The sequence below is a fragment of the Chrysemys picta genome, chromosome 2 (genome assembly GCF_011386835.1).
Source record: "Chrysemys picta bellii isolate R12L10 chromosome 2, ASM1138683v2, whole genome shotgun sequence".
In the NCBI taxonomy this organism is placed as follows: domain Eukaryota; kingdom Metazoa; phylum Chordata; order Testudines; family Emydidae; genus Chrysemys; species Chrysemys picta.
Window position 1 is genome coordinate 101940308 of NC_088792.1, and position 14767 is coordinate 101955074.

General features: G+C 41.5%; 1 protein-coding gene across 4 annotated transcripts in view; it reads left to right on the forward strand.

The window, feature by feature from the left end:
• CNTNAP2 (contactin associated protein 2) overlaps positions 1 to 14767 on the forward strand; it is a 1641691-nt gene that overhangs the window by 1176742 nt on the left and 450182 nt on the right. For all 4 annotated transcript variants that reach the window (XM_008179187.4, XM_065583877.1, XM_042842751.2 and 1 more), the window contains one exon: positions 9173 to 9373. In XM_008179187.4, coding sequence (XP_008177409.1) covers positions 9173 to 9373 — 201 coding nt within the window. The remainder of the gene's footprint in view (positions 1 to 9172; positions 9374 to 14767) is intronic.

Consider the following 14767-nt stretch of genomic DNA (forward strand, 5'->3'; position numbering starts at 1 on the left):
TCTAATTATGACTATATAGGCTACAGTAGGGTCAGGTCAAGAGCTCAGGTAACTCTTTAAGGGTATGATCAGAGATAATTCAGCCAACCACCAGTCTTCCTCTACAGCTAATTTGCATGTAACTAATCTATTGGTTGTAATGAGTCAATGGTATGAGCAGGATTGTACACATCTGTCAAGAGTTCTCCTTGGTAGATTACTTGGCCCGACTGTCATGGCTCTTTAAAGGTTCTACGGCTGAATTCAAGTCACTTATAAATTAAAGGCCAGATTCAGTGTGCTAGGTGCTTTGCATTGCTCTGGTGATGCAATGCAGCCAACATGTTGGCAAGTTATAATCATCCAGAACCAGCCATTACAAAACCCAGGAAAGTCAGAGAGGAGTTTACACTTAAGAAATTCAGACATGATAAGATATGGAAATGCACAGTTAAGACCCCCCAGCAACCATTGCTCTGCCCAGTAGCAAAAAAAGAGGATTAAAAAAAAAAACCACCCCAACCCTAATCTGTCTTTAAAAAAATCAGTTTACCCTAAGATGAGACCCGAAATACTAAAATCCCTTCATTAACATTATGTTGTTATTGCATTTCCATATCTTAATATGTTTGGATTTCTTTTAAGTGTAACCTTAACTCTGAATTTCCTGGGTTTGTAATGCTTGGGTTTGGGTTCATCACAACATGCCTGTAATATGGTTTTTACTCTTTAGTTTGATAGGGACTCTCAACAATAACTTTTTTTAAAAAACGTATTTGTTTTGGAATAATAAATAATGCTCATTCTAGCTGAGTGCATTTATAAATGAAGAAACATCAGAGTTTCTATTACAAAGGATAAGGGCCCACATTAATTTCTGGCTGCTCTAGCAATCACATGCATATACATGTATGGCTATGTAGGCTGTTATTTTACTAAATGAAATAAATGTTTTAAGCATTTGTACTTACTGTAATATGTGGCTATTTCTTTCCTAAAATAATTGTCAGTGTGTTACAGAAACACCCAATAGTAACTGTAATTGCTAGGCATACATAATCCAGTTACAGTTAATGGGAATAGGATTTCATTTTGACTCATTTCATATTTGGCTCCCATGTACTTCTTTGCAGCAAATGTGGAATAGTCTTTGTTTCAGCCCCTGCTATGTTTACATATGCTAACTGTGGGGCCATAATCCGGTCCTTGTTATACTTGAGTAACTCTATATATGTTTATGTCTATGTGGTTTGTAACATATCATTTAAATCAGCTTCTGTACCAGATGACTGGAGGATAGCTAATGTGACACCAATTTTTAAAAAGGGCTCCAGAGGTGGTCCTGGCAATTACAAGCCAGTAAGCCTCACTTCAGTACCGGGCAAACTGGTTGAAACTATAATAAAGAACAGAATTGTCAGACACCTAGATGAACATAATTTGTTGGGGAAGAGTCAACATAGCTTTTGTTTAGGGAAATCATGCCTCACCAATCTACTAGAATTCTTTGAGGGGGTCAACAAGTATGTGGACGAGGGGGATCCACTGGATATAGTGTACTTAGATTTTCAGAAAGCCTTTGCCAAGGTCCCTCACCAAAGGCTCTTAAGCAAAGTAAGCTGTCATGGGATAAGAGGGAAAGTCCTCTCAGGGATTTGTAACTGCTTAAAAGAAAAGAAACAAAGGATCAGTTTTCAGAATGGAGAGAGGTAAATAGTGGTGTCCTCCTGGGGTCTGTACTGGGACCAGTCCTATTCAACATATGCATAAATTATCTGGAAAAAGGGGTAAACAGTGACATGGCAAAATTTGCAGATGATACAAAACTACTCAACACAGTTAAGTCCAAAGCAGACTGCGGAGAGCTACAAAGGGATATCACAAAACTGGGTGCCTGGGCAACAAAATGGCAGATGAAATTCAGTGTTGATAAATGCAAAGTAATGCACACTGGAAAACATGATCCCAACTATACATATAAAATGATGGGGTCTAAATTATCTGTTACCACTCAAGAGAGATACTTTGGAGTATTGTGGATAGTTCTCTGAAAACATCCACTCAATGTGCAGTGGCAGTCAAAAAAGCAAATGTTTGGAATCATTAAGAAAGGGATAGATAATAAGACAGAAAATGTCATATTGCCTCTATGTAAATCCATGGTACGCCCATATCTTGAATACTGTGTGCAGATGTGGTTGCAGTATCTCAGAAAAAGATATATTGGAATTGGAAAAGGTTCAGAAAAGGGCAACAAAAATGATTAGGGGCATGGAATAGCTTCCGCATGAGGAGAGATTAAATAGACTGGGACTTTTCAGCTCAGAAAAGAGACAACTAAGGGGGGATATGATAGGGGTCTATAAAATCATGACTGGTGTGGAGAAAGTAAATAAGAAAGTGTTATTTACTCCTTCTTATAACACAAGAGCTAGGGGCCACCAAATGAAATTAATAGGTAGCAGGTTCAAAACAAACAAAAGGAAGTATTTTTTCACATAACGCACAGTCAACCTGTGGAATTCTTTGCCAGAGGGTGTTGTGAAGGCCAAGACTATAACAGGGTTCAAAAAAGAACTAAATAAACTCATGGATGATACGTCCATCAATGGCTATTAGCCAGGATGGGCAGGGATGGTGTCCCTAGCCTCTATTTGCCAGAAGCTGGGAATGGGTGATAGGGAATGGATCGCTTGATGATTGCCTGTTCTGTTCATTCCCTCTGGGGCACCTGGTTTTGGCCACTGTCAGAAGACAGGATACGGGGCTAGATGGATCTTTGCCATCTGACCCAGTATGGTTGTTCTTATGGCAATGTTATAAGAACCTATATTAGTAGAATATACTGAGTTACCCTGCATTAATACACAGGTACTTGGAGCAGAATTTGGCTCTCTGCAAATGAATTAGAAATTAATGGGGGGGGGGAATAAGCAAAATTTGACATGGCAGATCACATTGTTGTTTAAAGGGGGATTTAACATTTTACACTACAACTCCCCAGCAGAGTGTTGATTGGAATCTTCTTAGTGTATGCACAGCATGCCTCAGGTGGCACTTGACCAGGATTCATCAATTAATTTGGTCCGCTAGTTGCATCATTAGCTTCCCCAGACGGGGCTAAGTACTGACGGGGAGTGGGACATGAATGCTGATCCATCATGCTGTAGAACAGAGTCAGCCTGTGAGGTCCTGTGAATTCCACAGCTGCAGGCCTTCTGGATTTGAGGAGCTAGAAACATAAGGAAGAATCTTAGCATTCTTTACAAAAGTTTTTAGCTCTTTTCCTTGCAGAAGTAACCTTGAAAATATAAACTGGTATAAACAACTAGCTAGGACTAAAATAGAAACATGATTGGGCTTAACCAACAACACTTATGTGAGTACATACACAGTCTCTCTCACACACTTTATATGTAATATGAGTCAAATAATTATGAAGTATATCTCAAGGAACTTTCTTGTTTATCCTTTTCAAATCTCTTAGGCTAGCCCTAAAGGTGTGATCACGTGGAACGGGAATCTGTTATAATGAGGGAGGAGAAATAACAACTTTTTTTCGTAGGCACACTGTAAATGGCTGGGCTGTCTCACGAGCCCAGGAAGGAGTGATGCCATGCCCTAGTCTTTTTCAGGCCCTTGCCTCAGGGTACAATTCATTGCTTTATACTAGAAATCATGAAGGAACACACACACATGCGATTCACCTGCCCAAAGCAGGCTGTAGCCCCAGAGTTCTTTTCCCTCTGGATGAGGGACTCCTGCAATTCTCCAGTTCAACTGACCTCTTGCTGTCCTTATAAGGACTAGGTGCTCCTTAGGCTATCATCAGACTCCAAGCTCTGTAGCCTGAGCTGGGAGGCTCAGTCACAGGTGCAGTTAGGTCTGTCACCCTTTTAAAGAGTCCAGTCACCATGTGACACCCACCCAAAAATGGCGAGGCTCTAGAATACCTCATATAAATCCCTAGGAACCTCTAAAAGGAAAAAGAGACTGGTGAAGTATCATCCTGGTAGGTAGAGCATCTCTTCCACCAGAATAGGGATATATATATTTTTCCAGGCTCTGCCTGAGAGGTGTAGTAGACTTGTATATTATATTGCATGACTTTTTTTTTCTCATGGTAAAAATGTTTGATTTTAAAAAACACTTTTTTCTTTTGCCATTTATCCAGTTTTAGAAGTGTTGTAATGTATTTTCATATAATGCTAAACAATCCATTCCATTGAGCCTTGGGAGCCAGCATAGTTTGCCAAATCACTCAGCCAGGTATACTCTAATCAGCCTTCTGCAGTCTTCCAGAGTGCAGAAAGAGGCAGAACTTTTCTTCTAAAGAACATTGCAGATATGCATATGAGAAAGTATGACAAAGCTGTCTGTTTATAATATATTAATAGTAGTTATACCTCTGACAAAGATCCCAAAATGGTTTAAAGGCTGTATTAGTAGGATTGCATCCATCCTCTAATGACGAGCAGTGGCCACCATTTTACACTAGGAACAAACCCTATGTACCAATTTTTGGAAAGGGGAATTGAAGCATAAATTAATCCAAATAAAAACTCCACAGGGAATTTAGGTAGCCAGAATTCAATTATCCAAAATAGAATTCTGCCAGGAATTTTAACGGTCCTGTTTATTTTACTTTTTTTCAAAAAGGATCTGAGCCTTTTGTCTCATCCTAAAGACCAATATCTTTATCAACACAGTGCCCAACATTTCCAAGAAGTGTTTCTCATTCATATGAGATGCTGTTCTGCCCCTTGTAGATGAAGTATCAGTCCATTTGTGGGGGCGGGGGAGGGTAAAGTTTCATCCCTTGCTGCACAATGGATTGGATTTTAAGATGCTTTTAACAAAGAATTGGGCATCTATTTTACTACGTAAAGCAGTATTTTTAAATTATACAAACAAGACCTTGATATGTATCACATCAGCATTTCTCTGTCTCACTCTTATCACTACTTCCTTCCACAGCCCACATGGAAAGTTACACTGCATAGCTGGGTTCTTTGGGGCTTGCAAGCCTGGTCCTTTCTCTAAGTCCCTTTAGGGGGAGGTTTCAATTTTGCACTGACTGGAACCCAGTGGGGGAGCAGAACTCCCTCTTCAGGGACCCATTGCCCAATCCACCTTCCTTTAAAGTCATTTGAGAGTCTTTCCATTGATTTAACTGCAGGGGTGCTAGAACATTTTGTACAGTGGGGGTGCTGAGAGCCATTGAACCAAACTGGACACCCTGTATATAATAGAAACCATTTTAAGCCAGAACCTATGCTTAACTGGAGTTGGACCAAGCCTCTCGAGAGAGGCCCTCAGAACCAGTGCAGCTGGTGTGCTGGTAGGGCATATCCTATCTCAGATAGAATTCTAGCAAGGCTGTGAATATGTAGCCCTTTGTGCCAGAGACCAGACATTCCTGTCAGTGAGAATACAGCATAGCACATTCCCTTATGTGGTCTAGTACAAAGGGAAAATAGGAACGTGAAATACTCCTTATTTTAATATTGATATAAATACAGTATATTTTAATTAATATAAATAATTTTCCACCCTATCTTCCAATAAAACATTGTTGTGGAATATCTATATTTCTGCGTAGGAAATAGCTAAAAGTCTCCTTCGTATAAGAAAAATGTCTGCCTGGAGGTAAATTAGCGCAATAGTCAGATATTGGTTCCAATAGTTTCTGGGGCAAGGGTAGTACTGTGTGTGATATACACTATAGATATGAATAAGATAAGCACCATCTTACCCCACCTGGAGGACTTCATCTCATTTGGCTAGCTACTTGTGCTCCCTGTGGAGGATCCATCTGCTTTACCTAACCTTGTTCTTGATCATTTGATTGGAGCGAGTTACACACATATGTAGCTTCATATGATGCCACATAATCCAAAACAGCCTGACACAATATAGTGATTGCATATGTGACTGATAACTATGTCAAAGTCCATTGATATCAATAAGAGCCTTTCTGTGGACTTTAGGAGGTTTTAAAACAGGCCCTAACAGCTCAAAATATTTTCAGGTAGTTAAGGTAATCCTTTAAATAACATGGTGTTAAATCAGGGATGGGCAAACTTCTTGGCCTGAGGGCCACATCTGGGAATAGAAATTGTATGGTGGGCCATGAATGCTCACAGAATTGGGGCTGGAGTGTGGGAGGGGGGTGAGGGCTCTGGTTGGGGGTGCAGGCTCCGGGGTGTGGCCAGACATGAGGAGTTCAGGGTCCAGGATGGGGGCTCCGGGCTGGTGTGCGGGGGGGGTGAGGGCTCTGGCTCAGGGTGCAGGCTCTGGGGTGGGACTAAGGATGAGGGGTTTGGGGTGCAGGAGGGTGCTCTTGGGCTGGGATCAAGGAGTTCAGAGGATGGGAAGGGGATCAGGGTTGGCGCAGGGGGTTGGGGCGTGGGGAGAGGCTCAGGGGTGCAGGCTCTGGAGGCACTTACCTCAACAGTTCCCAGAAGAAGTGGCATGTCCCTTCTCCGGCTCCTATGTGGAGGCATGGCCTGGCGGCTCTGCACGCTGCCCCATCTGCAGGCATCACCCCTGCAGCTCCCATTGGCTGCAGTTCCCGGCCAATGGGAGCTGCAGGGGCAGTGCTTGTGGCAGGGGCAGCATGCAGAGCGGAGACCCCTGGCTGCCCCTATGCGTAGGAGCCGGGGGGGGGCACACTGCTGTTTCTGGGAGCTGCGTGGCACAGCCCCCAGCCCTGCTCCCCAGCTGGAGCGCCGGAGTGGGGCCATGCGACGGCTTCTGGGAGCCGCATGGAGTGACCCCCGACCCTGCTCCCCGGCTGCAATGCCAGAGCGGGGCCATGTAGCTGTTTCCAGGAGCCACATGGAGTGGCCCCCGACTCTACTCCTCGGCTGGAGCACCAGAGCAGGGCAAGCCCCGGACCCTGTTCCCCAGTGGGAGCTCAAGCGGATTAAAATGGCTGGTGGGACGAATCCAGCCTGCGGGCCGTAGTTTGCCCACTCCTGTGTTAAATGTTCAGCTTCACATGTTGGATTTAGCTACGCGAATTCCATTAACAGGGATGGAAATTTGCACAGATGAATCATAAGCATATTTGCATAGACTCCTATATTTAATGTATTCTGTTTACTGGATAGCACATCTATTAAGTGAATATAGTACTCGTGGAAAATGGCAGATGTCTTCCCTGAAGACTAAAGTCCTATAATTATGCAGAAAACAGATTCAGCATAGGCAGCAGCAGTGCAAACTTTTACTTGGATCTATGAGACAAGGACCATCTGTGGTCAACAATTCTGCTTCTCAGGCATAATAGAACAGTCCACTGCATTTGTCTACATGGTCTGCCCAGGACACAGAGCTCTCTTGGGGACCAGTCCAAGAGTCAGGAGTGAACTCTCACAGGATCTAACAACTGCCTCAAACCACAGCACTGTCCATTCCAAACGCAAGCTACATTTCTTTGACTTGGCCTTCAATAATAATAGTGCATAACACAGCAGACAGAAAATAAATAGAAAAAAAATATCACAAGGTCAATTTTCTCCTTGAGGAGAAAAACAGAACTATGCATGACAAGTTACATCTCTTAATGCACTTCTGGAAAGCATTCATGCTGTAGCGATTAATACTGTATAAATACCCAAATAGAATAGAATATTTTTGCCTTTCTTTTCTCCTCAACCCTGACCTAGAGGAACCACCTCTAGGAACAATAGTTTAATCTCCTTGCCTATTTTAGTCCTTGGCCGCTGTGCTTAGATTGACAAGTCTACTAATAAATGTCAACGGTGATAGTGTTTTCTGATGTTGGTACCTGTCCAATTGGGACTTGACTGAAACAACCAATTCATCTTATCCAAGTCACAGCATAGCAGTTGAATAGTAAAACAGTCACTAATGGAGATGTTTGAACCTCAGTGATTTTTATTCAGAGAGCTTTGTGCAAACTTATTTTTGTTGAGGACTTTTAGATTTGTTACCTTTCAGCTTCATTGAATGTCCTACTGAGAGATGGTAAATAGGAGCACATTATACCTGTTCTATGCCACTCATTATTTTATGTAAATCTAATATTTCTTTTCTTAATCTCCTTTCTAAACTAAACTGCTGTGATAAGAAGCCCTTGACTGCTACTTTAAACCTGCTGACATAGGAAGCATGTTGTTTCACTATTAAGGTTATCTCCCCACTATGATTTCTTATAGCACTTACCAAGGCAGATGTTGCAGAAATCCTATCTCTAGTGACTTGATATGCACTTAACTAGTTGTGGTTAAATGTATAGACAGTTGGTAGGCTATTGTATTTATGTTCCTGATGTAAATGCACTAATAACCTTGTTGAGATGCAACCTATCTTACTGTGTTTCTCCTGACCAAAGATTCAAGTTTCTTTTTTTTTTCCTTGGCCATTTTTCACATCCCTGCTGAAGCCGTGAAGATAACAAAATGTATCCTACTTTTATCCTTCCTTACCCTTGAAATCTGTGTCATAGCCACCAACTGCTCTGAAAACTTCATCAAGTCCAGAGCAGAGACAATCTTGGGTCATCGGCACTATAGCCCAGGACCAACAAACTATATGAAGCCCTTGACTCCTGTAGTATCTAATATATTTTGCTGTTGTTGTGTCAAACATTATGATATATGTAATCACATTATATTGTAGTGCATCTCTGATGTCACAGTGTCACAAAATAATACTACCTTTGTGCATGCAAGCAGCCTGGAATGCAGTAATACTGTGTACACTTGATGTTTTCCTTGTAATAAGAATCCCTAGATCTCTGTAGCCTCAGGCCTCATGTTCTTTTAATCCAGTTCTGATCAAAGCTAATCTTCATTTGTCAGAGGGGTCGCTATGACTGTCATCACTCAAGGAAGTCTCCATCCACAAGTGAAGCATGCTGCTCTTACAGAGCACCTAGCACAGCGACAAACAGGAACAAGGAAACCAATCAAGGTTTCCTGCATTCAGTGCAGTCAAGTGGTCCCATATTGTTGATCTATTTCAAGTAAAATAATATCTTGTGAATACCATGCACAAGCCCCATTTGTTCTCACCCCCCTTGTGCATGCGCACACTCACACACCTGTTGCAGAGACACTGTCTACAATTTCAATATTATTTGTCAAAAACTATAATTATTTTAAGTCACTTCCAATTTCTTTCATTCATTAATTCTTTCTTTACTTCACTTTTTTTCTTCTAGAGGATAAAGTGTGGTCAACTGTGTATCATGATCTGCAGATGCAGACTTCAGTGGTAGGCAACGGCCCGGAAAAATACTCTGTATTACAGCTCAATTACAGTGCCACCATGGATCAGATCTCTGCCATCACCAGTAGTGCTGAATATTGTGAGCAGTACATCTCCTACTCCTGCAAGATGTCAAGGCTGCTGAACACCCCAGGTAGGCTGAGAGTGAAATGTCACTTAATTACCATCTCTGCTGGAGTTCCACATTAATTGAACAATTCAACAGGTGCGATGTTGAGGTAACCTGTTCAGGCAGTTAACTTATTTAATTCTTCTTGTGGCTGCTCGTGAAAGGTTACAGAAAGGTAGATATATCATTGTAATTTTTTTCCTAGGAGATTTAGCCTATGGGTTGCTTGTTACTTAAATCAGTTTTTGTAATGAGAGAGATTTCTGTCAATTCTGTGCTTCTGAAAAGGGAGGCTAATCATTTAACAAGATGGCTTTGATTGAAGGATTGCTCAATATAAGCAATAAGTAAATTACTTGAGGCCATATCCTGCAGCCCTGACTGAGGCATAACTCCTATTGAATCAGTGAGACCTTTACATGAATAAGGGCTGCAAGATCTGGCCCATTGATTTCTTCAGTTAACCTCGGTTTTAGATCAAGCTGGAATATTGTGTGCAACCCGCCACCTTGCAAATAATGGGAAAAGGAGCTTCACAATAAGATGGCTGTGCCAAGAGAGCCATACATCTTTATTAATATTAATGCCTGTCACTGGGTTATCTTTTTGCTCTATAACTTTCTGATACAGTATCACACTGGTGTATAAACATTCGATTTTAACAAGCTATAGCTAACTTATCCCTGATGCAAGCAAAAATATTAGTTGTTGCAGCAAGTTTTCTACCGTATCAGTAAAATGGCATAGAAAGAAAGTACATTTTAGAAAGCCCCCAACTTGCCATTTCAAAGAAATAATGGGTACTGTAATTGTTTCTGATAACATTTGACTTTAAGTATCCATTTACTGGCACTTAACTAAGACTGGATTATAAATGCAAGCACATTATATATCTGCATGATGGTGAAATTAATTCATTATGATAGATGCAATTAAAACGGGTATCAAACAAAACTAATGGCTGGACATTTAAAATGTTATCCTTTATTTTAAGTGCCTCAGACTCATGAATTCATTTTAGTATATTTTCTTATGGTGCTGCTGCTAAGTAATTCATTTGGCATGCATGTGGATTTCCATAAGTATTCTGTTTTAATTTAGTGCTAGTGAATTGATACTGCACCGCTCGTTTTTCTAGTCCCTCCTCCTGGCCGTTTTTGAACTATTTCTAATGTATGATTTGTCTCTGTTATTATTCTGTTTAATTTAGCATAGCGAGGAGAATTTGCAAAGAAGTAAATATGCTGGGCCTTCTTGTGCTTTTAATGTAAAGGATCCTGCATCATTTCTAGGCTGGGGCAAGTGGCCGGATTGTGGCTGCGTTCTGCCCTGAGATACATGCACAGCGCTCACATGTGCATCAGGAGGGGGTTGTATGCATGCACCTCTGGGCAGGTTTTAGCACTTAGATGTAAGACTGGCTTGTGGGCATGAATTAATTATAAAAGTTCGTAAAAGCCTTCTGATGTTCATGGTTTACAACGAGTGAATTGTTAACTTTGCCTTTTTTATGAGCCTATAAGACCAACACCACAAGATGAAATTTTGCCTTCCAAAATGCATGCATAAATCCAACTGAAATCTGTGCATTTTCTTACACAAAATTTTGCCCTTGGTTTCAGATAAAGAAAACGATGGCATGCTTTATAGGAACTGAAAAAAAACTAGTTAGAAATATTAAATTGCGGGTCAGTGTACTGTATTTAGTCTCATTACAGCACTGTACTTGCAAACCATACAGGTTGAATCTTTCTGAAAGACCTGTTGGTGTATTTGTTATGCTATACAAAGCACACAGGATCTTTTATAGAGGAGAAGGCAAATATGCCGCATTTATTGAAAATACAACAGTTAGCATATGCTTTTCAGTCACACACACACACACACACACACACACACACACACACACACTCTCCTACCAGTTGATGTTTATAGTTACCAGTCTGTTGTAGCTCAGGTCAGTCTAATGGCCAGTTAGATTGAGCACGAGTGTGGAGCTGGGCTCTGTTCGTCGCAATCTGATGCTCCGAGGCTTTCCAGGACTGAACCCAGAGTTCCATGGCAAAACACCCCAGCTTTATAGTTGTAAATTCCCATTTGAGTCCATGCATTTGCAATGTCATCCTGTAATCATTAGTCCTTAAATGGTGTTAATCTTGGGGTTTTCTGCCGTTATCATGTGATGGTTATTATTGGGCTTCCCATCGTTATCTCCTATTTGTTTTCTCGCCTTCAGGAGTGCCTGCCTCACCTCTGAGGTCGTCAGTGCTGCTAATATGTTTAGCATCAGATACAATGGATGTTTTCTGATTGTCTCCTGGTGTTTCCAAGTCTCTCACTTTTTCTTGACCATCTGGACATTTGCGATGGCTTTCACACCTTATCTTTTATTGATGCATGCATTCCTCATTCACACAAACAATCTCTTACAGAAACCTTCAAAGGTATACAGACAGCAGTATTTTATATTCAGCAGAACACACTGTAAATCAAGCCTTGCTAAATCTTATAACTAAAATAATTCACATTGGGGCTTCAGGCCCTCAACGTTCCTCTAATCTCCATAACATAGACATAATACAAGATCCTGTCTCTTACTTACTAAAACCTTAAAACAAAGAAATGTATATTTAACTAGAGTGCCTAATTTGTAATACATATAGGAAACCATAGACATTATAACTTATCCTAAAACAAAAGTGTGACCATAATCAGTCATAAGGATTGTTCTGGTCTGTCATTCCTTCCTGCTATTCAAAAAGGGTGGCTGGCAGGATAAAATCAAATCATACCTTAATTCTCATAGTACAATTATAAAATCCTGCTCCTACATATTGTTCAGGGAAACACTATCTCATGTTTTCAAGTCTGGCATGTAATACAGTAGATCCCCAAATAGCATGGTGGATATGGATTTTATTTTGTTAATCAGGAGTTCTGTTTATTGAGACAGCAGGAGCCATTAGGTAGCACAGTGGCCTCTGCCAGAACCAAGGGTTCGTCATCATCATCTTCCTCCTTGCAGTCTTGGCCAGGAGTCACTGCTCTACCCTGCTGACATGGCACTGGGGCTGCAGAGGGTTCCCTGCACGGCCTCAGGACCGCTGCCACACTGTCTCTGAAGGTGTACGGTGCGGTGAGGAGGCTGCGGCCCTGGAGGGGCAGAGCACCGACCGCTGGGCAAGACTCTGTTTTGCCCCACCAGGGTCCCCACCAGAGCCACAGCCTTCCCTGCACCTTGCGCTTGAAGATCATGTGTCATTGGCCTTGCAGCTTTGCAGGAAGCCATCCTCAGCTCCCTTTTCAGGGCCCTGTTCGCTCACTCCAGTGACAGTGGGGCTGCAGAGGGCTCCCTATGCTGCCATAGGAGCTATTCAGCACCAGGGTGGTCTTCCCCGCAGCCAGGGACTCGTCTTCCTCCACCTCCAAGTCCTGGCAGGGGGGTTCCACTCCATTGTATCTCATGCTGGGCAGGGCCACCTGGGGGGGGGGGGCAAGTGGGGCAATTTGCCCTGGGCCCCACAGGAGCCCCCACAAGAATATAGTATTCTATAGTATTGCAACTTTTTTTATGGAAGGGGCCCCTGAAATTGCTTTGCCCCAGGCCCCCTGAATCTTCTGGGCAGCCCTGATGCTGGGAGTCAAGGAAGGGTTTTGGATAATGTGGAGCTTTGGATAAATGGGAGTATAAGCAGACAATCTTAATACAGGCATTAACAAAGAATCCTATTGCACTGTTTGCATAATACCAGTAATAGTTTGTACACACAGTATAGCAGTGATTTATCTGTAAATAGGGGAGATGCCAATAATTTTTCTTCTCCTCCAAACTATTTGTTCTTTGGCTCTGCTCAATGACTTGCCAAGGAACTCATGTTTTCCTTCTTCCTTCTGTTTATTTTTTGGAGGATTGCCTTATCATTTGCTAAATGTAACATGACATTAAATTCATCTCCGACCACAGCTTAGAAAACTTGTGTGACTTCCCCCATCAAGGGATTTTACATATAATCACTGTAGTATGGTTCCCAGAAAAGGAAAAGAGAAAACCTCCAATTGTGTACTTCTTGTGTTTTTCCTGTCCCTACTAACATAAATGTCAAGCTCCCATTGACTTGACTGGAGCCAGGAATTTGCCCAGGGTTTTGATCAGATACTTGTCCATGGCAGTGAATTTTTCCCTTTATACGCTTCAGAAATATTAGTGTCCAATTAAACCAAATTAAGTCTTCCAGTCCTATTGTAAAATATCATTAAGGGTAAGGTAGAAAATCAGGAAAACCCAGTGCAGCATCTCAGTTTTAACTAAATCTTTTACGTCATGGGGATGACAACACTTAGGGCCTGATTCTATCCTGCCTTTCACCTTCAGGATGATGCAAAGTGAATGAAAAGTAGGTGTAAAATGCTGTCACCAGTACACGTGAATGTAGAATTCTGACTGGGTAGTGTTTTGCACATTTTTTGCTCTTACTTTGCACAGGTGTAAAAGGATATGCGAGCTGCCTGGCAGTAGAGAATCAGGCCTTTATTCACTATCAGGATTACAAAAACACTAGACAATGTTATATATAACAGAAGAAAACACCCATAAATATGGATCAGGTAGTATACAATATAGCATTAGTTATAAATATTGTATGTGATGCTGCTTATGTGCTTGCAGTGTTGGAGCCGTGTTGGTCTGACACAGGTGGCTGAGATAATATCTTTTACTGGACCAACTTCTGTTGGTGAAAGCTCGAAAGCTTGTTTCTTTCACCAACAAAAGTTGGTCAATAAAAGATATTATTTCACCCACTTTGTGTCTCCACTATGCTTCTTATATGTAATTCTAATCTGTCTAACCTGTGACGTGCAAACCACTATGATATCTAGGTACGAGTTTTTAAAGAGCTAGACAAAATACATTAATATATTGTATTGCATTATATCATACACTTCTACCCTGATATAACGCGACCCGATATAACATGAATTTGGATATAACGCGGTAAAACAGTGTTCCAGGGGGGCGGGGCTGCGCACTCCGGCGGATCAAAGCAAGTTCGATATAACGTGGTTTCACCTATAACGCGGTAAGATTTTTTGGCTCCCGAGGACAGTGTTATATCGGGGTAGAGGTGTATTAGCTGTCCTAATGTATTATTGCTATTAATACCAAAAAGTGAATTCTTGCAGTGGCATCTGCAGCAAAATGCAGTTTTGGCAAGATCCTTCTCTGCAGGAAATGTTATTTCCCTATCAGGATTTCATTAGTTCCTCTCAGTCTGAAGGGATACCAGTCCACAAGTGACAGCAGTTTGAAAACACATTATCTACATATGCTTTGCATTATTAATTGTCTCCACATACTTCTGATATTGAATCTGTACACTCCTGCTGCCTATTTTGCTCTCAAAACACTCTCTTTGTAAA